The 27,180-nt window shown below is 39.0% G+C and overlaps 1 protein-coding gene across 2 annotated transcripts in view; it reads right to left on the bottom strand.

Annotated features, from left to right (window-relative positions):
- The window catches only part of Spef2 (sperm flagellar 2), a 177,051-nt gene that overhangs the window by 41,557 nt on the left and 108,314 nt on the right, over window positions 1-27,180 (bottom strand). For both annotated transcript variants that reach the window (XM_032898792.1, XM_032898791.1), the window contains 5 exons: window positions 25,748-25,875; window positions 25,529-25,667; window positions 18,045-18,182; window positions 9,038-9,189; window positions 4,286-4,466 (listed from right to left, as the gene is read on the bottom strand). In XM_032898792.1, coding sequence (XP_032754683.1) covers window positions 4,286-4,466; window positions 9,038-9,189; window positions 18,045-18,182; window positions 25,529-25,667; window positions 25,748-25,875 — 738 coding nt within the window. The remainder of the gene's footprint in view (window positions 1-4,285; window positions 4,467-9,037; window positions 9,190-18,044; window positions 18,183-25,528; window positions 25,668-25,747; window positions 25,876-27,180) is intronic.

Raw genomic sequence — 27,180 nt, 5'->3', positions numbered from 1 at the left:
CTTACAAAAGATAATAAATGGCAAAGCCCAACACAAGGAGGTAAGATACACCCTAGAAAGAAGCAAGAAAATAATCTTTTTGCAACAAAACCAAAAGAAGAGAAGCACACAAACATAATCCCACCTCCAAATATTAAAATAACAGGAAGGAATTACCATTCTTTAATATCTCTCAACAGCAACGGACCCAATTCCCTAATAAAAAGACACAGATTAACAGACTGGATACATAAAGAGGACCCACCATTTTGCTGCCTACAGGAAACACACCTTAAAGACAAAGACAGACACTACCTCAGAGTAAAAGGCTGGAAAACCACTTTCCAATCAAATGGTCTGAAGAAGCAAGCTGGAGTAGCCATTCTAATATTGAATGAAATAGACTTTCAACCAAAAGTCATCAAAAAAGATAAGGAAGGACACTTCATATTCATCAAAGGAAAAATCCACCAAGATGAACTCTCAATCCAAAGTATGTATGCTCCAAATACAAGGGCATGTACATACATAAAAGAAACCTTACTAAAGCTCAAAGCACACATTGCACCTCACACAATAATAGTAGGAGATTTCAACACCGCACTCTCATCAATGGACAGGTCATGGAAACAGAAATTAAACAGAAACATAGACAGACTAACAGAAATTATGAACCAAATGGACTTAACAGATGTTTATAGAACATTCTATCTTAAAACAAAAGGATATACCTTCTTCTCACCACTTCATGGTACCTTCTCCAAAACTGACCATATAATCAGTCACAAAACAGACCTCAACAGATACAGAAAGATAAAATAGTCCCATGCATTCTATCAGACCACCACGGACTAAGTCTGGTCTTCAATAATAACAATAAGTAATGAATGTCCACACATACACAGAAGTTGAACAGTGCTCTACTCAATGCTAACCTGGTCAAGAAGGAAATAAAGAAAGAAATTAAAGAATTCTTAGAATTTAATGAAAATGAAGGTACAACATATCCAAACTTAATGGGACACAATGAAAGCTGTGCTAAGAGGAAAACTCATAGCTCTGAGTGCCTGCAGAAAGAAATAGGAGAAAGCATACATCAGCAGGTTGACAGCACACCTAAAAGCTCTAGAACAAAAAGAAGCAAATACATTTAGGAGGAGTAGAAGGCAGGAAATAATCAAACTTAGGGCTGAAATCAACCAAGTAGAAACAAAAAGGACTATACAAAGAATCAACAGGACCCAGCAATACCTCTTCTTGGCATATACCCAAAAGATGCTCCAACATACAACATAGACACATGCTCCACTATGTTTATAGGAGTCTTATTTATAATAGCCAGAAGCTGGAAAGATCCCAGATGCCCTTCATAGAGGAATGGATACAGAAAATGTGGTACATCTACACAATGGAGTACTATTCAGCTATCAAAAACAATGACTTCATGAAATTCATAGGTAAATGGAGGATGGAACTGGAAAATATCATCCTGAGTGAAGTAACCCAATCACAGAAAACACACATGGTATGCACTCATTGATAAATGGCTATTAGCCCAAATGCTCAAATTACCCTAGATGCACAGAACACATGAATCTTAAAAAGGATGATCAAAATGTGGATGCTTCACTCCTTCTCTAAAATGGGAACAAAAATATCCAAAGGAGGTGATACAGAGGGAAAGTTTAGAGCAGGGACTAAAGGAACAGCCATTCAGAGCCTGCCCCACATGTGGCTCATACATATACAGCCACCTAATTTAGATAAGATAGATGAAGCTAAGAAGTGCATGCTGACAGGAACCGGATATAGATCTCTCCTGAGAGACACAGCCAGAATATGTCAAATACAGAAGTGAATGCCAGCAGCAAACCACTGAACTGAGAATGGGACCCCTGTTGGAGGAATCAGAGAAAGGACTGAAAGAGCTGAAGGGGCTCGAGACCCCATATGAACAACAATGCCAAGCAACCAGAGCTTCCAGGGACTAAGCCACTACCCAAAGACTATACATGGACTGACCCTGTGCTCCAACTGCATAGGTAGCAGTGAATAGCCTTGTTGGGGAAGGGGAAGCCCTTGGTCCTGCCAAGGCTGGACCCCCAGTATAGGGTATTGTTGGGGAGGGCTGGGTGTGGATGGGGAGGGGAACACACATATAGAATGGGAGGGGGTGGGGTTAGGGGGCTGATAGACAGGAAACCGGTAAAGGGAGTAACATTTGAAATGTAAACTAGAAATACCCAATTTAATAAAAATGGAAGAAAAAAGTGTATTTCTAGCAAATAAACTGTATCCTTTCTAAAACATTTACATATACACTACTTCACTGAATTTCAGTGGATCATTTGAGAATTTTTCTCATGTTTTAGAGAAGAAATTGAAGACAGAGAAGTTACCAGATTTTTCAAAACTCAAAACAAACCATGTTCCTTTCTATCTGCATTTGGTAGATTCTTATAGTATATGCTTTTAAAACTGTTAAACCAGGCTCATGGAAACTTTAAGATGACAAACCTGTCTAGGGAATTGAACATCTTGTTTGGGGATAATCTTTACCCATAATGGACTTTTTAGAAATTTTACTTTGAGATTGTTTACATATGGTAAGTTATATAGCTCTTATATACGAACAATACGTTAGATATGTATTAATCACACACACACACACACACACACACACACACACACACACACACGTAAGCAAGTGGGATATAGATGACAGCATATAGTCCCAGGTGTGAGGCAGCTTTGTATACTCATGGGCACCAAGAGATGCCTGTGAGAATGTTCACAGCAGCTATGTCCAATGGCATCATACAGCAAACCCTAGTGTGGGTCAGCAATAGCTTTGTTAAACAAATTGTGATGGGGTCATGTAACCAAACACTGCATACCAAAGAAAATGAACAGAATACAGCTACCCTTTAACAATTGAGATGACTCCAATGGATAATGTTCTAAGAATGAACACACACACACACACACACACACACACACACACACACACACACACACACATCCCAAAGGGTCCATTTCCTTAAAACTCAAAGGCAGGCAGAACTACAATATATTACATAGGAGTTACAGACTTGGGTCCTATAAGAATTGACTGAAAAAGCAAGATGGTGGTTCACTTAAGAGAGCTAAGATTTGGATGGCACCTGAGGAAATCTAGCACGACTGCTTTTACTAATCACTGTGTACTGGTGTCATGAGTGAGTGAGTGTGTACTGGTGTCACTGAGTGTGTGAGGCCAGGCAAATAACACTGATGCATTTTCTTGATGTAAGCAACATCCATACATAAGGTTCTTTAGAACAAGTATCCCAAGAGAGGGCTTTGATATTACTCTGTGAGGAACAAAAGGAAAAGATGAGTAGACCAAAATAAAATTGGGGGAGAAAGGAGACCTTCCTGTTTTGTTTGGGGAAAAGGCCCACAAAACAGACCCCAAATGAAGTTAAGGAGGACCTCCTACTCTAAGATTATGAAGCAGGCTTCTCTTTCACATCTTTCAAAAGACTTTTGGTAAGGCCAATACTGTTTTATGATTAAATAGAGTATGTCAATAAAATCAAGGAATGCTGGATGCAAAAGGAAAATAAAAAAGCCAAGTGGGCAGAGCAGAAACCAAGCAAAAGTCTATCTACCTTTCTAAGTGGACCTTAGTTTTCCAGTGAAAAGGAATTACAACGCTTACTCTCTATGATTTAGAAAAAATAACAAACAGGCAGGTTGAAGTCGGGAAGTCAAATTAGCTAATTGGGATTTGTGTTTTCTTTCTTGACTTTGTAAAGTATTTCTAAGAATTATATTTCATTCATTAAAACCAAAAACAGTAATACCACATTAAACAAACAAACAAACAAAACAACAGGATTCCATTTCTGTTTTTGCTAGGAAATAGAAAATCTGGCCATGCTGGACTTCATTATTAAATGACCAAGTTGGCAAGCACAGGGTAGCACATGTCGTAGTCAACAAGGCCACCATTGTACCTCCTTAACATTCTCTTGACCGTAATTCATTGCATTTGCTACCCAGCCTAGCACTAAAATGAATCTCAATATTGCCTCCCTTCTTACACGATGTAAAAGACTTGGCGACTATATCTCTTAACTCCCTACTTCTTTCAGGAAAAGCAATCCCTTAATAACTCCTTTAATAACAATAATTTCTGAAAGGCATGCATTTTTTTACACCATGACTGTGACTCTCATATAAATGTTACACTTGTACCATGTTACCAATCACACCACATAAATAGTAGGGTTGTGGAAATTCAATCATAGGCACTGCTTACCATTTGGGAGATGGCTAAGGAAGCCTGCTGCCACGTGTCCAATACTATCTTCTCATCTCCTTCAAAGCTGGCTTCCAGACTTTCCAGTGGTGGATCGAATCTACCCTTCAGTAATGCTTTCACCTTTGGTCTCATGCTAACATTTTCTGGAGAACTGGATATTCGAGGAACTAGAGGAATTCTTTAGCGGAGAAAACAAATAAGCACAAGGGTTTCATTTAAAAGAATCCATTTTGTGGCTGTGTTAGTTTGTTCTATTTCTGTTCTGTTGCTTTAATTCACATTTCCAAGGTTTCCTAGAATAATTAATTGAAGGGGATATGATTGGAAAATGCTACATTCACATTCATATGGTCTATAGAAGATTGCTAATAAAAGGAATCTCACAGCAAGAAACAAGAAACAAGACTTTTTTTTTTCAGTTTTAGTCCTCAATGATTAAAATAGGAGAATTAGGTAACAGTGATTATAAAGAGAAACTATTCTTGTCATATTTCCAGGGCAAACTCTTCTCATTAGGGTAAATCAGTGTGGGTAAAGTAAACCTAATGAAACTTATTCAAGATGCCCAATATCATGTGGCATCCTGACACAAAAAATGGAACTAATACAAATCTGACTGGGGCTAAGCAGAGGTGATGATGTCATTGGGGTCATCCTCTGGTGACAAAAATATACAAAGGGCCTTAAGCTTGGAGAAGGAATTAAGAAAAAGAAAGAGTAACCCCAAAGATGACTTGATTGGTATTTCAACATGAGAGCAAGTATCAACAGCAAAAATAGCATTTGTTTTTACAGAGTTAGGAAGCAGGAGTCTGGAACAGTGATTTAGAATTTCAAATGGGAGCTCCAGAAAACAACAAGCCTGTTCTTCTATGGAAGCATCAAATAAGATTCCTTGATTGACACATGTTTTTTCACAGTGTGTAGTATTGTGAATGAGAATGTCCCCCTGTAGGTTCATTCAATGAAATGCTCAATCCTTGGTTGGTGAACTGTTTAAAAAGGATTAGGAGTTTGGGATGTGGTTGTTGGAGTTGTGTCACGGGAGGTGGGCTGTGAGGTTTCAAAAACACAAGGCTTATTATTTCTCTGCTTGTTTTCTCCAGATCAGGGTATAAACCTCACAACCACTGCATCATCACCATGCCTCTCTGCTTCCTACCAGGATAGTCATGGAGTAACCCTCTAAAATTGTAATGAAAGCCTGACTTAATGCTTTCCTTTCATGTTTTGGTCATTTGTGTTATATTCTCAGAGCAATAGCATAGTAATATGATCCAGGACTTGGAACTCTTATGAGCTACATAACTATAAACAAAATGCATTGAAATTACATTCACACATTAAATTATATTTTAATAACAAATTACTGCTAAATCAAAGCCATTCAAGTCCCAATAAGATCATACATGTGATCATCTCTAGACATTTTACATAGCATAACATTTTTTAGGAGGCAGTAGTCATGGCATATCATTTAGAAAAAGATTTTGGGTTTATGACCCACTAATTTTAATTTTATTTTTCTTGGATATTTTATGTATTTACATTTCAAATGTTAGCCTCTTTGCCCCCTCCCCCTAAACCCCTTCCCCCTGTACCTGCTTCTATGAAGATGCTCCCACTCCCACCCACCCACTCCCACCTCAACACCCTGGCATTCCCCTACATTGGGGATATGAGCCTTCATAGGACTAAGGGCTTTTCCTCCTATAGATGCTGGACAATGCCATCCTTCCACTCATTTTTAACCAGAATCATCTATATGGCCATGGATTTCGAATTATCCACTGGAGCTTGGAGGCTTACTGTTTGTCACAGAACTGAAGAGAATGACTGTCCCTCCTCCAGAATTTATCAATTGCCAATGGATCAGCAAAAAGGTAAGGCATTATGAGCTCCTACCTATCCATGATTGGCTGTCAACAGGTCTGGTCTTCTTCAGACCCAGTACAGGCAACTGCAGCTCCTGTGGGCTTGTGTTTGAATGGCATATCATGTCCTGATGGTAGCATTTTGTAGCCTCTCTATCCCCTACGTCTTACATTCTCTCCTCTCAGTCCTTCTTTAGTATTCCCTGGGTCTTGGATGGTGTGGTAAAAATGTCATGTTTAGAGTTGAATGCTTATTTCCCGGAATCACCTTGAGCACCAGTGAGTCTCTGCATCACTGGTAGAAGGGAGAGATGGCTACAGTGTGAGGGAGATGAGAGACTGATAGGGATAGTAATCAGAACTATGAGCATGTGACACTGACTAAAAACAAATTTAGTCAATAAAATAGAAAAGGGAATGAGAACAAACGTAAATACATCATAGCTCTATATTAAACTTATAGGTAGTTGTTGATGAAGATGGGCTTAGAATTCATTTATTGGGGGAAAAATCGCTGTAGTACTGGTAGTTCTGTCACTGTCTTCAGTTATGAAGTTAGGTAGGGTATTTGAACTTCCAAGCCTCACTTGTTAGAATAATACAAAGATGTTATTATTGTGGTTGTCATGATGTCTAATTCTTTATCAACTGTTATTATGAAATTTTTATATTGTTCCCATTATTGTTATTTTAGGGTTGTTGCAAGGAATGAAGTAGAAAAAGTATGTATAACTATGTACAACTGCTTAACACTTTCCTTGTTCCTTTCTGCATGTTATGGATTGTGGTGGGGCTGGTTGATATACTGACTGACTGTCCCATAAGTTTTGCTACTGCAGTGATTGGAGGTTGAGATTGGTACAAAGTTGCTCTGGAAAAAAAAATAAGAACTGTCTGTTCTTCTATGGGCTTATTGTATGAGCCAGCATTAATAGCTACCACATTATGCCTGGTTTGCTTTTATGTGCTAAGAACAGAATGCACTGCCACTCCAGACACTGAAACTTGGTCTCTTTTGGTGATTCTAATGGTTTGTACTGCCACTAAATTAATGTTTTTAATTTCAAAATTTTTGTAGCAGCTTGCTCAGTGCTATTACTTGGGACAGGAGGAGGGTGCATGCTCACCCTATTGTGTATTTATACCATTATACATGGGTCCGACAAATATAATATTAGAAAGAAGGATATAAACATAAACAGATGGACCTTTGCATAACCTAATGTATGCCTTCTTACGTTATTTTTGGAACAAGGGAGGGATAACTAAATTAAGGGAGAACATGCGACATTCACAATTAAAATATTGTATATATGCAGGAGTGGGCCATTATATATTATCCAATAACAAAAGAAGCCATCCTTTATTGAGAGTTTGGGGACTAGATTTTTAAGGGTTCCAATTTCCAGACATGGACCCACATACCTTGTTGATTCTATTTTCTGTGATTCTCACAGTGACCTTACTTTTACTAGAATGGAAATTGAGGCTTACATTGAGTTGCAGTGGCTTGACAGAGAAGCAAGTTATCTTATTCTACTTACATATAGTTAGTAAGAGTTAGTAAGTGACAGATTCAGGATTTAAACTAGACCTATCTGGTTTCAAAATAAATTCATTATACTATTTTGTGTTTATACAACTCTTACACTTATGTTGACTGAGCAAGGTTCTAGGCAAATATCCTTTCATTAAATATAAAATACATAGCTCATATTCTTGGAGATTCAAACATAGCACTCAGTGGCTGCATATTATTCTGGAAATCTAACTTCTGCTAGTATATTCATCTTTATCCTGAGAGTTTTCTCTTTTCTCATGCCCTGCTTAATGATCATAGGAAATGCTATTTTAATTTTCTTATATTTTAAAATTATTTTCCACATAACAAATTTACTCCTAAGTAATTTTGAACTCTGTTTTCAAGTGCTTTGTCTTAAGTCACATAAATAAAGTAAAAGCAGATCTTGGTGTTTAAAGGCTGGAAACCACACCATGGGGATATCGACCACTCCCCTTGCACCACCCTTTGTGATGACATCTTTTCTATCTTCTATAATCTCTAAGAGTCTGAGTTATTGTCCTCCCTCCCCTGACCTCATCTATTAAAATTTATAAAAATTACTATGTTTTTATTGTAGATGATTTATTTGGCGAAAACCGTAATTTGTCTTCATACTAAAACTAAGTTCCCATTTCTGTTGACAACAATCTGATGTTAGGTTGTTAATAGGTTTCAGTTTCCTGAGGACATGATCATATACTGCTGAGGTCATGATCATATACTGTTGAGGACATGATCATATACCGCTGAGGTCATGATCACATACTGCTGAGCTTTACTATTTCTCAGTTTCCTTGCCTGTAAAGAAGAATGGCAATCCCCTCCAATTTTGTTAACATAATTCTCTCTTCTCTGTCTCTGTCTCTGTCTCTCTGTCTATCTGTCTCTGTCTCTCCCTCCCCCTCCCCCCTCTCTCTTTCACACACACACACACACACACACACACACACACACACACACACACACACACACACACACCCCTACAGTGAGAGAGAGGGAGAGAGGCGGGGGAGGGGAATCAGGTAATATATTTCTCAATACAGAACTGATATACTGATACCCAGAGCAGAATCTTGTGGAAAAATGACATAAAACAAACCATGCCTTTATAATCAAAGGAGTAAATATTAACTATTAACAAGGTAAACAATCATATTATGTCAAGTTAAAGTCACATCAAAGTAATTAAAAAACAGTTCAATGTTTTAGAACATTTTTGGGATTTTCATTACCAGGAGCGTGATTTATAATTTAAAACCCCAGTGCTGTATGTTCAAAACAATTCCAGTGTAACACAGTCATCTGCATTACCTGAGCTGGTGTTCTGAAATTTCTTTACTATCGAGTTGAACCAATGGGATTCGAGTAAATTTCTTATTTTCTTCCAGTGGGATTTTGGATTCCATTGCTCTGTAATAATCTTGAAGGAGTCTTTTGGTATCTTGGAAACGGTTCACTTCTGCCTTTAATACAGAAGGTGGATACGATATCCAAATAAGAACAGACTAATCTGTGTGTGTACAATAGATAGAATTTTTTAGATATGTTGGTTGAAAGTAATTGTCTAGAAAGAGCCATAGTTATTTCTTTGTACATAAAGTTTTCATAATTAGTAAAGAAAGCAAATGACTTTGTACTTTATGCATTTACTGAGTGTGATTCCAGTTAACTAGAGTTATGCTTTTTAATAATGGGTTTTAAGGATGCTTCATGTAACCACTGAACTAACTTCTTTGTCCTTAGTATTGCCGAAATGGAAAAGGGGCATCCTAATAAGTTTCCTAAGTGTCCTAAGTGAGGCAAAACACAGTAGATTGGTGCAAAACGGGATAACCAAAGATAGACCTCATCGTGTCTGACCAAAACCACAGCATTGTTCTAAAGAATACAAGAGACAGGTTATTCTAAGCCAGATATGCACAGGGAACATAGATTTCAGTTGCTGTAAACCACATGTTTCATTGTGGAAGAAGTTTCAAAAATCTAAGACATTAAAAATTGAGTCAATGCATCTGTCAAATACATTAATGGGCACATCAGCAGGTGGGTTATAGTTTAACAAAGAAGCAAAACAAAAACAAAAAAGCACACACACACACACACACACACACAGGCACATGTGTGCATGTACACACCTGTAGTCAATTGAAGGCAACTGAAACTACGGGTAAAATAGTAAGGTGGGAATCTACTATAATTCCTTAGGGTTTTCTGTCCTTCAGGTTTCTGTTGACTTCAGAGCTGCCTGTGATGCAGTGAGTATCCGGCTCAAGGCTGAAACTACTAGAATTGATAGGTAATCTGTTCAGAAGAGATTTGTCTAAGTCATATCACCAGAGATATTTTATCATTTCCTGAATTACCTTCTAGGTTAATCAGCTATGATGAGAAATGGCTCCCTTTTCATTCTCCCTATGAACTACTAGTTTGTTAACAAAAATTAAGTGAGCAGAGATTGGCCACGATAGCTTTGATAGTCTCTTAAGTATTAATAATTTTAGACAGATTTCTCCCAGACTCTCAGTTCCTGACATCCCCCAGTAGTTAAGGAAACTGGGCCATTGTAAATATTTTCTTTTTATGTGTTTGAAATACACATTCCAGACAAGCCTTTTTATACGTTTTATAATGCAGGAATGCTTTCCTCAAGATCTGAAAACCATCGTTTTGAAGTACAGTTTTTTCCTCAGGGCAGACAGCATTGCAAGGCTCCTGTGTGATGGGAGGAAATCAACTTCTCATCTACACAGGCACAAAAACCACACTTTGACACAGGATATGCATACAATTCAAAGTTAAAAAAATGGTCGGCTCCTCTATCTCCTGCGTGAGATGCTTGTCGGCCGGAGACCTCGGTGTCTGCCCGAGATCTCGTTAATAAAACTACCTCCTGCTGTTACATCAAGATCGGCTATTCGTGTTTCCTGGGGCACGCCACTATCCCTGGAGCAAGAGTCTCCCCGTTTTGGGGTTCTTTCAACACCGAGGCTCTTAGTGCCATGAATATGTCTCTTGAAACCACCTTCATTGCATCCAATAAGTTTATATGTGTTTCATCCTAATTTTTTTTCAACTATAAAAGTCTTTGATTGACTGCTCCCAAACCCCGTGGGAGAGAGAGCTCACCGCCCGGACAGGTGAGCACTCCTGAGACTGCAGAGCGGAAGAGACCACCAACACTGCCCAAACTCGAGCCTCGGGACCACAGGTAAGACCAACTTTTCTGCTGCAAGTGACCTGACCGGTGGCCTCAGGACATACAGAGGCAAAATTCCTCTAGAACCGGACACTTCCGGTTTTTAGCGGGAGTCCCAATCTTGCACTCGCTGCCTCCAGCTCACTGCTCCCAAACCCCGTGGGAGAGAGAGCTCACCGCCCCGGACAGGTGGGCACTCCTGAGACTGAAGAGCGGAAGAGACCACCAACACTGCCCACCCCTGCCCACATCCCTGGCCCAAGAGGAAACTGTATAAGGCCTCTGGGTTCCCGTAGATAAGGGCACAGGAGCAGCAGGTCTGCTGCATCTGAGACACCACTGGAACCTGAAGGGACCGACCAGATAATCAGTTCTCTGCACCCAAATCCCGTGGGAGGGAGAGCTAAACCTTCAGAGAGGCAGACACGCCTGGGAAACCAGAAGAGACTACACTTTGCTCACATCTCTGACTCCAGAGGAAAACACCAAACACCATCTGGGACTCTGGTGCACCGGGGCTCCCGAAGAAGGCAGCGCAGGTCCTCCTGGTTGCTGCCCCCGTGGAGAGCTCATAAGCAACACCCCACGAGCAAACTTGAGCCTCGGGACCACAGGTAAGACCAACTTTTCTGCTCCAAGTGACCTGCCTGGTGAACTCAGGGCACAGGCCCACAGGAACAGCTGAAGACCTGTAGATAGGAAAAACTACAAGCCCGAAAGCCGAACACTCTGTTCCCATAACTGGCTGAAAGAAAACAGGAAAACAGGTCTACAGCACTCCTGACACACAGGCTTATAGGACAGTCTAGAGACTATCAGAAATAGCAGAACAAAGTAACACTAGAGATAATCTGATGGCGAGAGGCAAGTGCAGGAACCCAAGCAACAGAAACCAAGACTACATGGCATCATCGGAGCCCAATTCTCCCACCAAAGCAAACACGGAATATCCAAACACACCAGAAAAGCAAGATCTAGTTTCAAAATCATATTTGATCATGATGTTGGAGGACTTCAAGAAAGACATGAAGAACTCCCTTAGAGAAATGCAGGAAAACATAAATAAGCAAGTAGAAGCCTACAGAGAGGAATCACAAAAATCCCTGAAAGAATTCCAGGAAAACACAATCAAACAATTGAAGGAATTAAAAATGGAAATAGAAGCAATCAAGAGAGAACACAAGGAAACAACCCTGGATATAGAAAACCAAAGGAAGAGACAAGGAGCCATAGATACAAGCATCACCAACAGAATACAAGAGATAGAAGAGAGAATCTCAGGAGCAGAAGATTCCATAGAAATCGTCGACTCAACTGTCAAAGATAATGTAAAGCTGAAAAAGCTACTGATCCAAAACGTACAGGAAATCCAGGACTCAATGAGAAGATCAAACTTAAGGATAATAGGTATAGAAGAGAGTGAAGACTCCCAGCTCAAAGGACCAGTAAATATCTTCAACAAAATCATAGAAGAAAACTTCCCTAACCTAAAGAAAGAGATACCCATAAGCATACAAGAAGCCTACAGAACTCCAAATAGATTGGACCAGAAAAGAAACACCTCCTGACACATAATAGTCAAAACACCAAATGCACGAAACAAAGAAAGAATATTAAAAGCATTAAGGAAAAAGGTTAAGTAACATATAAAGGCAGACCTATCAGAATCACACCAGACTTCTCACCAGAAACTATGAAGGCCAGAAGATCCTGGACTGATGTCATACAGACCCTAAGAGAACACAAATGCCAGCCCAGGTTACTGTATCCTGCAAAACTCTCAATCAACATAGATGGAGAAACCAAGATATTCCATGACAAAACCAAATTTACACAATATCTTTCTGTAAATCCAGTGCTACAAAGGATATAAATGGTAAAGCCCAGCATAAGGAGGCAAGCTACACCCTAGAAAAAGCAAGAAACTAATCGTCTTGGCAACAAAACAAAGAGAAGAAAAGCACACAAACATAACCTCACATCCAAATATGAATATAACAGGAAGCAATAATCACTATTCCTTAATATCTTTCAACATCAATGGCCTCAACTCCCCAATAAAAAGACATAGATTAACAAATTGGATACACAACGAGGACCCTGCATTCTGCTGCCTACAGGAAACACACCTCAGAGACAAAGACAGACACTACCTCAGAGTGAAAGGCTGGGAAACAACTTTCCAAGCAAATGGTCAGAAGAAGCAAGCTGGAGTAGCCATTCTAATATCAAATAAAATCAATTTTCAACTAAAAGTCATCAAAAAGATAAGGAAGGATACTTCATATTCATCAAAGGAAAAATCCACCAAGATGAACTCTCAATCCTAAATATCTATGCCCCAAATACAAGGGCACCTACATACGTAAAAGAAACCTTACTAAAGCTCAAAACACACATTGCAACTCACACAATAATAGTAGGAGATTTCAACACCCCACTCTCATCAATGGACAGATCATGGAAACAGAAATTAAACAGAGATGTAGACAGACTAAGAGAAGTCATGAACCAAATGGACTTAACAGATATTTATAGAACATTCTATCCTAAAGCAAAAGGATATACATTCTTCTCAGCTCCTCATGGTACTTTCTCCAAAATTGACCATATAATTGGTCAAAAAACAGGCCTCAACAGGTACAGAAAGATAGAAATAATCCCATGCGTGCTATCAGACCACCACGGCCTAAAGCTGGTCTTCAATAACAATAAGGGAAGAACGCCCACATATACGTGGAAGTTGAACAATGCTCTACTCAATGATAACCTGGCCAAGGAAGAAATAAAGAAAGAAATTAAAGACTTTTTAGAATTTAATGAAAATGAAGGTACAACATACCCAAACTTATGGGACACAATGAAAGCTGTGCTAAGAGGAAAACTCTTAGCTCTGAGTGCCTGCAGAAAGAAACAGGAGAGAGAATACATCAGCAGCTTGACAGAACACCTAAAAGGTCTAGAACAAAAAGAAGCAAATATACCCAGGAGGAGTAGAAGGCAGGAAATAATCAAACTCAGAGCTGAAATCAACCAAGTAGAAACAAAAAGGACCACAGAAAGAATCAACAGAACCAAAAGTTGGTTCTTTGAGAAAATCAACAAGATAGATAAACCCTTAGCCAGACTAATGAGAGGACACAGAGAGTGTGTCCAAATTAATAAAATCAGAAATGAAAAGGGAGACATAACTACAGATTCAGAGGAAATTCAAAAAAATCATCAGATCTTACTATAAAAGCCTATATTCAACAAAACTTGAAAATCTCCAGGAAATGGACAATTTCCTAGACAGATACCAGGTACCAAAGTTAAATCAGGAACAGATAAACCAGTTAAACAACCCCATAACTCCTAAGGAAATAAAAGCAGTCATTAAAGGTCTCCCAACCAAAAAGAGCCCAGGTCCAGACGGGTTTAGTGCAGAATTCTATCAGACCTTCATAGAAGACCTCATAGCAGTACTATCCAAACTATTCCACAAAATTGAAACAGATGGATCACTGCTGAATTCCTTCTATGAAGCCACAATTACTCTTTTACCTAAACCACACAAAGACCCAACAAAGAAAGAGAACTTCAGACCAATTTCCCTTATGAATATTGACGCAAAAATAGTGAATAAAATTCTGGCAAACCGAATCCAAGAACACATCAAAACAATCATCCACCATGATCAAGTAGGCTTCATCCGAGGCATGCAGGGATGGTTTAATATATGGAAAACCATCAACGTGATCCATTATATAAACAAACTGAAAGAACAAAACCACATTTTCATTTCATTAGATGCTGAGAAAGCATTTGACACAATTCAACACCCCTTCATGATCAAAGTCCTGGAAAGAATAGGAATTCAAGGCCCATACCTAAACCTAGTAAAAGCTATATACAGCAAACCAGTTGCTAACATTACACTAAATGGAGAGAAACTTGAAGCAATCCCACAAAAATCAGACAAGGCTAGGACTAGACAAGGCTGCCCACTCTCTCCCTACTTATTCAATATAGTTCTTGAAGTTCTAGCCAGAGCAATCAGACAACAAAAGGAGATCAAGGGGATACAGATTGGAAAAGAAGAAGTCAAAATATCACTATTTGCAGATGATATGATAGTATATTTAAGTGATGCCAAAAGTTCCACCAGAGAACTACTAAAGCTGATAAACAACTTCACCAAAGTGGCTGGGTATAAAATTAACTCAAATAAATCAGTAGCCTTCCTCTACACAAAAGAGAACCAAGGCGAGAAAGAAATTATGGAAATGACACCCTTCATAATAGACCCAAATAATATAAAATACCTCGGTGTGACTTTATCCAAGCAAGTAAAAGATCTATACAATACGAACTTCAAGCCTCTGAAGAAAGAAATTGAAGAAGACCTCAGAAGATGGAAAGATCTCCCATGCTCATGGATTGGCAGGATTAACATAGTAAAAATGGCCATTTTACCAAAAGAGATCTACAGATTCAATGCAATCCCCATCAAAATACCAATCCATTTCTTCAAAGAGTTAGACAGAACAATTTGCAAATTCATCTGGAATAACAAAAATCCCAGGATAGCTAAACCTATTCTCAACAATAAAAGGACTTCAGGGGGAATCACTATCCCTGAACTCAAGCAGTATTATACAGCAATAGTGATAAAAACTGCATGGTATTGGTACAGAGACAGACAGATAGACCAATGGAACAGAATTGAAGACCCAGAAATGAACCCACACACCTATGGTCACTTGATTTTTGACAAAGGAGCCAAAACCATCCAATGGAAAAAAAGATAGCATTTTCAGCAAATGGTGCTGGTTCAACTGGAGGTCAACATGTAGAAGAATGCAGATCGATCCATGCTTATCACCCTGTACAATGCTTAAGTCCAAGTGGATCAAGGACCTCCACATCAAACCAGACACACTCAAACTAATAGAAGAAAATCTAGGGCAGCATCTCGAACACATGGGCACTGGAAAAAATTTCCTGAACAAAACACCAATGGCTTATGCTCTAAGATCAAGAATCAACAAATGGGATCTCCTAAAACTGAAAAGCGTCTGTAAGGCAACCAACAGATTGGGAAAAGATCTTTACCAATCCTACAACAGATAAAGGGCTTATATCCAAAATATACAAAGGACTCAAGAAGTTAGACCGCAGGGAGACAAATAACCCTATTAAAAATGGGGTTCAGAGCTAAACAAAGAATTCACAGCTGAGGAATGCTTAATGGCTTGGAAACACCTAAAGAAATGTTCAATATCTTTAGTCATAAGGGAAATGCAAATCAAAACAACCCTGAGATTTCACCTCACACCAGTGAGAATGGCTAAGATCAAAAACTCAGGTGACAACAAATGCTGGGGAGGTTGTGGAGAAAGAGGAACACTCCTCCATTGTTGGTGGGATTGCAGACTGGTAAAACCATTCTGGAAATCAGTCTGGAGGTTCCTCAGAAAATTGGACATTGAACTATCTGAGGATCCAGCTATACCTCTCTTGGGCATATATCCAAAAGATGCCCCAACATATAAAAAAGACATGTGCTCCACTATGTTCATAGCAGCCTTATTTATAATAGCCAGAAGCTGGAAAGAACCCAGATGCCCTTCAACAGAGGAATGGATACAGAAAATATGGTACATCTACACAATGGAATATTACTCAGCTATCAAAAACAATGACTTTATGAAATTCGTAGGCAAATGGTTGGAACTGGAAAATATCATCCTGAGTGAGGTAACCCAATCACAGAAAAACACACATGGTATGCACTCATTGATAAGTGGCTATTAGCCCAAATGCTTGAATTACCCTAGATGCCTAGAACACATGAAACTCAAGACAGATGATCAAAATGTGAATGCTTCACTCCTTCTTTAAAAGGGGAACAAGAATACCCTTGGCAGGGAATAGAGAGGCAAATATTAAAACAGAGACAGAAGGAACACCCATTCAGAGCCTGCCCCATATGTGGCCCATACATATACAGCCACCCAATTACACAAGATGGAGGAAGCAGAGAAGTGCAGGCGGACAGGAGCTGGATGTAGATCTCTCCTGAGAGGCACAGCCAGAATACAGCAAATACAGAGGCGAATGCCAGCAGCAAACCACTGAACTGAGAATAGGACCCCCTTGAAGGAATCAGAGAAAGAACTGAAAGAGCTTGAAGGGGCTCGAGACCCCATATGAACAACAATGCCAAGCAACCAGAGCTTCCAGGGACTAAGCCACTACCTAAAGACTATACATGGACTGACCCTGGACTCTGACCTCATAGGTAGCAATGAACAGCCTAGTAAGAGCACCAGTGGAAGGGGAAGCCCTTGGTCCTGCTAAGACTGAACCCCCAGTGAACGTGATCGTTGGGGGGAGGGTGGTAATGGGGGGAGGGTGGGGAGGGGAACACCCATCTAGAAGGGGAGGAGGAGGGGTTAGGGGGATGTTGGCCCGGAAACCGGGAAAGGGAATAACACTCGAAATGTAAATAAGAAATACTTAAGTTAATAAAAAAAGTAATAAAAAAAAGTTAAAAAAATTATAAGCAAACACAATTAACCTCAATCCTTCATCCTGCATCCACCCTTGAGTTTTCAAAATCTGCATCTGTAGTCATTTTTGTCTTGAGAGATCTAACAGCTAAAAGCTGGTCTGTTCTTTCACTCCCAGTCACACAATAGTACCCATGGTTGTAATGTAGCCCAGAAACTTTGGTAGGGCAGATTTCCTTGGCTATTGTGGCCACCTTTAAGTATTTGAGAGTCTGATCAGGTAAATACTCCCTTTTCAGAAGCGTCTCTGCAGTCTCTCAGAACCTTTACAGGGATACCGAAGTAGTGAGTATTTGCTTCAGATGCAATGTCTAAGTGGTTGCGTGGCTGGGATAAAACCAAACAGAACAGAACAAAACGAAACGAAACGAAACGAAATGAAACAAAACAATTTTTGTTAGCTCATTTTTCTTGGCAAGCCAGAGTGCATACCAGGTAGGGAATGCATACCACGCAGGATGGCCTGAGCAAACCAATCCCTGAGCAGACCCCTAACACTGCGAAGGACTTGTTCCCGGAGGAATAAGGTTGCACAGGGAGTCTGTGTCACTGTGTCTGGCGTTCATACCTGCATCAGGGAAAAGAAGTGATTCATTGTTATTCCGATGCAGTCCTGCAGCCAGCTCTCGTTAATGATATCAAGTCTCTCCTGCTCTGCCTCTTCCTTCCTCGCTTCACAGATGTCCCACAGGCGGTCTCGCAGGTCCTGAGTGAAAAGAAACAGCGTGGCTCTGCTTGAGAATCGTGCCTTGTACTCCTTCAGTATCAAGCACCCAAGAGCCTTTGTGTCTGGAGATGCCCCTTACAAAGACACGCCTAACGAGTTTGCGTGTTAGATTTTTTTTTTTTTTTTTTTTTAGTTAGGACGGTGACCTCTTGTTCTCTCAGATCAGGTGCCCACAAGTCTATCCTACTTTCCATGGATAGTTCTATCTGTGTGCTAGTAGTTTCTTTGTTAATCAACGTGTTTTGTTGAATGTCACTTTATGTGAGTTGAAAAACAAAACAAAAGCAACTATTGTTGGTAGGGAAAAACACAGTTTTGCATTTGAACCAAGGCCACGGGTTTATTACTTACCACAGATACAGCGTCCTTTGATAAAAAAAAATGTTTGTAACGGGATGATCAACATCAGCTCAGCAGCATACCAGGCTGTGGCCAGTGAGGAAGAGCGTGAACAGGATAATGTCTAACATGGTATTTACACATAGTAATTAGGCCTAAGTATGGGCACTTGGGGATTTTTCATTTGTTTCAGAATGGTTCTGAGTATGAGTTTTTCTTAAATGTGCTGCTGACTTATCTGATCACCCATTAAATGCCTGCAAGCACCATTAGGCAGCTCATTCATTATCTTTATTTTTATAAGAGGGTACTGGGTCATAGGGAAGGCATTTTCCTCAGGTGAGTAAATGGTAAAGCTCGGATGTGAATCTTTGGGTTTGAGTATCATGTAGCACTCAGTTTTAAGCTCCAGAAATGATATAAGAGTAGAATTTAATACATAGGCGAATGCCAGCAGCAAACCACTGAACTGAGAATAGGACCCCCGTTGAAGGAATCAGAGAAAGGACTGGAAGAGCTTGAAGGGCCTCGAGACCCCATATCACAGCAATGCCAAGCAACCAGAGCTTCCAGGGACTAAGCCACTACCCAAGGACTATACATGGACTGACCCTGGACTCCAACTGCATACATAACAATGAATGTCATAGCAAGAGCACCGGTGGAGGGGGAAGCCCTTGGTCCTGCCAAGACTGAACCACCAGTGAACGTGATTGTTGGGGGAGGGTGGTAATAGGGGGAGGATGGGGAGGAACACCCATAGAGAAGGGAAGGGGAAAGGGTTGGGGGGTTTTGGAGCGGAAACCGGGAAGGGAAATAACAACCAAAATATAAATAAGAAATACTCAAGTTAATAAAGGTGGGGAAAAAAGAACTCTAAAGAGTAGAATTTAAGACAGAAAGTACTTTAGGGGCTCACGTGGCTATAATACTGTTTCTAGGAATAGATAGCCCTGCAGATACACTTTGTCATTCTGTCTTTATCTATCCCATAATGCTTCCTTGGAGAAGCAGTTTGATGAGGAGTTTAGGTGCTTGGACATAGATTCCTATGCTGCCACTTAACATGCTAAACTACTGGCCATATTTCTTCAGCTATACAATGGGGTTGTTACTGGTAGTACCTTCCTAGGATCATTGCTGTGTGGACAAAATAAGAAAGACAGCAACTAGTGAGTACTGAGCATTTAGAAACGATGGTTGCTGCATTATATAATGACCTCGTTAAAATCTGTTGCAAGGAAAGGGAACAGAGGTACAGTAATTTAAAGTTTCATTTCCAAAGATCACGTAGCTATAAAATACAAAAATATAGAAGGATAGAGCTGGTTTTTCAACTAACATTACTTGTATCACTTTAAAAAATGGGTGTGAAGCCCTGTATGTGGTGTGTGTTAACATGTCTTTAATCCCAGCAATTGGGAGGCAGAGGCAGGTGGAATTGAGTTGGAGGCTAGCCTAGTCTACAGAGTTCCAGGAAAGTCAGTGCTGCACAGAGAAATCCTGTCTCAAAAACAAATGAACAAATAAATAAATGGATGTATATTAGCCTCATCCCAAACCAAACTTTAATTATTCACAGGCGTGAAAGGATGGCAAGTTTTACTTAGGCTGCACAATTTTCTCCACTGTGTACTAGTGAAAATCTGATGCTTCAAAGTCTTCCTGTATTTTTGATGAGGCTTATTATGTCCAAATTGAGCCTTTCTCAAGTAGAATCATACTTGGTTCCGAGCTTCCTCAGAGAAGCAATTGGATGAGGAGTTCCACATACATATCTTTTTTTTTTTTTCATCTTTATTAAATTGGGTATTTCTTATTTACATTTCGATTGTTATTCCTTTTCCTGGTTTCCAGGCCAACATCCCCCTAACCCCTCCCCCTCCTCTTCTCTATGGGTATTCCCCTCCCCATCCTCCCTCCATCAATGTCCTCCCCCAACCATCATGTTCACTGGGGGTTCAGTCTTGGCAGGACCAAGGGCTTCCCCTTCCACTGGTGTTCTTACTAGGCTATTCATTGCTACCTATGAGGTTGGAGCCCAGGGTCAGTATCTTAATAACAAAAGTTTACTCAGAAGAATATGTGTTGACTTGTTCCCTCTTTGCTCTTCTTGTCAGCAATGTCTTTGTCTGTATATGGTTGATATTTTAATTCTAATGTTTAATTTTCTTATTTGTGAAGTAGTCAAGTTACGTTTTTTATTCTCATTAATTCTATCCTCCTTTTCTCAAATTTAATTTCTACCTTCTTTTTGAAACTATTTTTATTTATATTCTTTCAGGTATACAGAAAAACAATCAAACAAACAAAGTAAATAAACTCACTAAGTACAAAATGTGTATCTATTTAATCTAATGCTGACATCTTTCAGGATCTTCTTAAAATATCTGCCTAGCATTCTATAAATGCTAAAACGAGATCCCTATCTGATTACATATTTTAAATATTTAAAAGTAAAATGTGAAGTTGTAAAAAATTAGTAAAAATAATGGTGAAGTTACATTTAATCCTAGGTTGGATTATTTTTAAATTATCCATTAAAGGCAATATAATAAAAATTTCTAAATTACTTACATGAACATTTAAAAGCCTCAAATAAGTCAACATCAAACTTGGAATATATTTATAATATATTATGAAAGAATGGTATTTAACCATAGTATATAAAAAAGATATACCAGTTACTAAGAAAAAGAAGCACATTTCAGCAGAAGAATAGGTAGGAATCACAATTAGGATTGAGAAGAAATAAAATAAAAGATCATTAAATGGGAAAAAATGGCTAACTTCAAATACAAAAGGAAGAAATACAATGCAAATTTTAAGAAAACATCTATATTTTTATCCACTAAGTTGGCAAAAATTTAAATATATGATAGAATTAATATTGGATGCATTCCTATAACCTATTGCTTTAAGTAAAATTCAAATCTCTATTGCTAATTTTTATATTAAATTGAAAATAAAAATTTGTAAGTTTTCAATGTCTAAAAGATCTTAGACATAAGCATAATCTTTCACTCAATTATTTTAACTTTTTATTTATAGTCTTATAAATTAGCTCAAGGAAACTGTTAATTATTAATGATGTCAATATATATGTAGCTAGTTTAAATGTTATGATATAATTTTATATTAAAATTGGTACATACAAGTTTGTTAGTGAAATATGATTAATAATGGAAACCTCCTCAAAAAATCATTATAATGTTCAGTAGACAAACCCTTTGGTCATAAAAATGTTGCTATAGATGAATTCTTATTCACAAAGAAAACATTTTGTATTGATGAATAAAATGTTGAAAAGGTATATATGTACTGCATATAAATTTTTTGAAAATTATTAGAAATGGTAAATATATTTGTACATATAACTGTAGCTACTATTGGCTGGGATTATAGACTTGTCATTTTAAGTCTGATTTCTACTCATTATTTAATTAATCTACAATAGACACGTGGTGCATTTGGATTTCGGAAAAGGGATAAATGGCATATCCAGACTACTACATTTCCCCTTTCTCTGCCAGCAGCCATCTACTATGAGAAAGCAATGTAGAGGAGAGAGACTCTGAGGCTGGTTCTATGAACAGTGGGAAAGAAACGAAACAAAAGGCAGTTGTAGGATTTACTTAGATGAATTATTTTGAGAAATGCTTAAGGACAAGTAATAGGTGAACATCGCTTAGGTGAAAGCTATTGGCATGTCCCTGTCATCCAGGCCATGAGGCTGTCTTGCTATTTTTGTGAGAGATCATGGCTGGTTTCCCGACTGGTCTTCTTGATCTTTATTTCCCTACAGGAGCATTTAAAACCATACATCTGGGTTTCCTGTCTTTACTATAAAGTGACCCAAAACCTTGGGTCATATGGTCTCCTACAATCCTTCTGACCTCACCAGTAACCTCTCACCTATATTCACTTTGCTCTCCAGTCCTCGAGAGTCTCCATGCACATCAAGACTTGGGATCGCTATGGCTTTGTTCTTCTCTCTGACTGATTAACCTTCCTCTGTATATGCATGGAGTTCCCTCCAGCATTCTGGCTCTCAGTCCATTCAATTATCCTATGTGTAGGATTTCCACATCCACAACAAGCAAAATAGTTATAGAAATGCTTCAACCTCTTGTCTGCTTTCTTGATGTCATCATAGATTTTAAAAACAAACAAACAAACAAACAAACACAATACCACACTCACCTTACATTTATTGGTTTTTAATCATTCTATCCACTGGCTACCATCATGGAAATATATTGGAGTCATAGACTTTGTGTTCACCTGTTAAACCTTAGTCCTGTGGACATAACAAATGCTTTACTATTTTTACACCACATGATGGACTCTGGGGTAGAGTTGGCAATATATTTGTTACACAAATGACTACAATGATACCTTTTATAGACAATTCCTTTGAGTCGATACATTTGATCTTGGAAGGCAGCTGGCTAGTAGTCAGGATATTCTAGGGTGGGTGTGGTGGCACATACAATTAGTGCCAGGGCTTGGGAAGTAGAGGCAGGTGGACCTATGAATATTTGAAGTCAGCCTGGTTGACATAGTGAGCTTTAGATCTTCCAAGGCTATATAGTGAGATCTTGCCTCAAACAAACAAACCTAATCAAGATGTTATGAAAGATGGGGAATATTTCATCTTATTCTCTGCCAACAGCCATCTACTATGAGAAAGAAATCTTATCTTAAGCTCTTAAGACTCAAGAAATTCTAAAAGGAAGCTTATTTAATGCCAGAAGTAAACAACCCAAAAGATTTAAGAAGTTTCTCACACTAATGTGTCTTTCAGACCACATGATGGACTCTGGGTTAGAGTTGGCAATATATTTGTTACACAAATGACTATAATGATATCTTTTATAGACAATTCCTCTGAGTTGATACAGTTGATACCTCCCCTCCCCCAAACAATACAGGCTATTGCCTCTGCTCTTAGATGATCACCAAAACTTGACAGCTGAAAAATACCACCTATCCTAGTAACAAGACCTAGAGTAATCAAGTCAGTATTCACCAGGAAGCTTCTTCCCTTCAAGCTAGCCCTCATCGTACTAAAAGACCCTATGCAGATTTCTGGAGGTAAACTGTCATCAATAAATTTATCCAGTTGTCAACTACGTAAGCTACATTAATGCTTGGTATGGGAAGAAAAGTACATGGATATAATAGTGGAACAAATGTTATGAGGTAACCAACTACTGTCTGACTAGAATTAAAGCCCACTTTGCAGTAGAAAATACCTGCTTGGAACTACAAATTTGAACAAAACCACCATAGTTAGGGAGTCAGAGGTGACAAGGCCAAACTAACTATTATTATGTTACTTAATGAACATAATATCAAACCACTCTCTAAATTCATGTCTTTCTACCCATAGATCTGTCTAGCTCTCAAATCAGATCAGAAAAATTTGTTTTTGTAGTAGATATTGGCTAGAAAAGAAACTCATAAATGGTCAAAGCACAGAGAATAAATGACTGCTTCTGCACTCAGAAACAAATAGCAGTTGTGGTAGACTTTACAAGACCTGTGCATGATCAAGCTAAACAAAATTCTAGTGTGAAATAGGTGCTAAAGAGCTCCCACTCTAAAGTAAATTTCTATGGACAGTCAATGGCTTCAGGAGGAGGGAAAGCCAGTTTTCTTAAGGGATGTGATTTCTGGTACTTTGAACGTGCTCCAGCCATGGGCCACACCCAGAAGCATATAGACAAAACATACTGAATTTAATAAAAGAAGGGATGAAGTTGTGGGAGTTAGGACAGTGGGAGGTTGATCCTGAAAGAGTTAATGAGAGGAGTTAAGGTGAATATGATCAAAATATGTTGTATGAAATTCTCAAAGAATAATTGATATTTGTTAAAAGAAGTTACCCAAATTGATGAGATACATTGGACCACTAGATCTCCAAGTTTATAAAAGCAGTAAAGGCTAGGCACTCCCAACGGAACAGGTGGAGTAGCCATGCTTCCCAGAAGGGATTCCGACAAGCCATTACCTAGAAGAGGCAGAGAGTGCTTGAGCCACCTGGAAGAGGTTCTCTTTAATCTGTCAAGCTATTTCCAAGTTGTGCAGTGAGCTCTAGGTTTTCAGGTGTTTTTGAGCCACGACCCATGCTTGATAAACTTTGTGTCATTTAAGCTTCTGTAAGTAACCCCTCTCTCCCACACTCCTTTAAGTAACTATGCTAAACTCATTACCAAGCTGGGATGTGTTTCTTCACTTCTCTTGTGAATCCCCTGTCTAGAATGAATAGAAATTTAGTTACATTTCCCTAGGAATAGTGCCATACAACAAGATCATAATATTTGACTCTCATTAACCAACACATAAAATAGTTTCGAGGTATCCCTCTGCTGGTACGAGCGAGGTTTATCAGTTGACACAGGAAAGATGAAGTCTGTGGAACTGAATGGGGCTTCTTGTGCACCAGAAGCCCTTACCTCAAACATCAAGGTAATAAACTTGATTTATGAACTCACAAGAATCTACCTGCCTTCCAACTTCTAAGCATGTGTTTGATAGAGAGAGGAAGATATGGAGACTATGTCACTAGACCTCAGAAGACCTGGTCACTAGAAACAAGGCTGGGTTGTCTTCGTTTCCTTCTTATTGCTGTTAGGGTGTGTAAGTAGAGTCAGGAGGGGTATGTAATTACCACCAGGTATGGCCAGAGCTAGGCAGACCAACTGATGTGAAGAGTCTACAAAGCAGATGTCAAGAATTCTCCTGCATGGATGGTGTCAGCCCTTCTTCTAAGAAGTGTGCCATAAATGTATTCTGAACCCAAAGTGCAGAGCAGTCAGTGATGTTTCTAATTTGTTACATTATTAATAATTGGGCCAGAGTTCAAATAATTGTATTTCTAATCCATGCTTCCATTCCTAAAGGTGGAAAGGAGATGAAGGGTACAGATGGAGGAATGAAACTGTGGTGGCCCTATCCCGGGAGGTTATGGGAGTCCTTACATTTACTCTTTGGTGTAGTTCAGCCTTTGTTTCCTCGTCTTCCCACAAGTCTTCAGGAACAGAGTTGAAATCAGCCTGCCACTGAGCTACAAAATCTTGCTTGTGATCTGGACGCCTTAGAAACTCCTGAAAACTTGTCCTGTAAGGAGTGGAGAGAAGAAGATGGATCTTTGGCCTATCTAAACATAACTAAATTCTGCTTTTGGGGATTTCACTTACCTAGTCTCATATAAATAAGAAAGCACGGTGTGTTGGCTTTCTCTGAGATGTTGAAGCACTGTTTTGATGTGGCTTATGTAGGTTTTCTCTATCAGTTCCCAGTAAGGTACTAAAAATGAAGGTAGCTCCTGTTAAACAGCAAATCACAGAGATCAGGGTTCGAAAATGGAAATTCTTGTGAGTAGCTGAGTCAAAAGAACACTAGTTATCAAGATCATGTCCCAACTGCCACTCCCTGGAGCACAGCTTTTAAGAGGTCTTAGTCCTCATCTGTCTCAGATGGTAATTTCTGTTCCAGATAATCAGTATGTTTCAGAACAGACATTATTCTTCCAGATATCATTTCATGGCCCAACCGGTTTGCAAGGTTACCCTCAGATCCTCTGAAGTGTTGTCTTAGCATCCTGTATTCCAGTTGTTATAATATGGATAACAGTAATTCTATTTGTCTGTACTTTACTCTAGAATATCAGCCCTGGTTAGTCAGGGGCTATCATTGTCTTGATCAGTACTTTGATAGAGAAAATTTGATTGGTTTTTCCTTGTAATCGCATGAGGTGTGGGACCCAGTGAGTTCTCAGACTATTGAATGATTGATTTATTACATTTTGCCTCAGTTGGAAAATGACCATGTTTGGAGAACTCCACGGGTTCCTCCTGTCAGGGTGGGAACAAGTTGCTTCAGTTGCTTTCCACCAAGACAGTCTACTTGCTGTGGATATAGTGTGTGACTCAGAAAGTTTAACTTATGTTACCTTCAATTATGCAAACAAGCAATCAAATATGAAATCAATGCAAATGAAATAAAATTCAAAGTATATATAATATTGAATATAAACTTGCTATATAATCATTCTTTTTTTTTTTGACTAAACACTTGTTTACCAAGGAGTCACACATGAGGCACTTATAAATTGTCTGAGCTAATTTATTCTTAATTATGAAACTCTAAATACTAGAGACTTTTTAATAACTCCACCAATCTCATGGATACATTGAATATAACATTTCACACAGACCCCTCTGCTGTCACACAAACTATATCATTGGATAAATTCTTTCCCTTGTGAGTGGAAATTGCTTTCATGTATTTTCTACATCTTGGACTTCCATGTGACCTTTGGAGAAGAAAAGACCATGTTCCTACTGTCTTCCCTGTGACCATTTGATAAACATCCTAGGGCCCAGTATTAATGGTGAAGACAGCCACACTGCAACGAGAACTCTTGTAAGCTGTTCTATTGTTACCTGCAAACCTAACCTTGTATCCCTGAGTGTTCACCCAAGTGAACCACTGAGGGGATGGTCACTCTACATACCAGTACTTTAGGGAAAAGGCGGTTTACAGTGAAGAATCAGAGTCCCTGGCTGCGGACCTTACATCCTAGTGGGGAAATAGTTATCAGGCCGTAAATAATTAACTAGTAAGTAAG

The sequence above is a fragment of the Rattus rattus genome, chromosome 3 (assembly GCF_011064425.1).
Source record: "Rattus rattus isolate New Zealand chromosome 3, Rrattus_CSIRO_v1, whole genome shotgun sequence".
In the NCBI taxonomy this organism is placed as follows: Eukaryota; Metazoa; Chordata; class Mammalia; order Rodentia; family Muridae; genus Rattus; species Rattus rattus.
The sequence above is the reverse complement of the archived record's forward strand: the minus strand, read 5'-3'. Positions and strand labels throughout refer to the sequence as shown.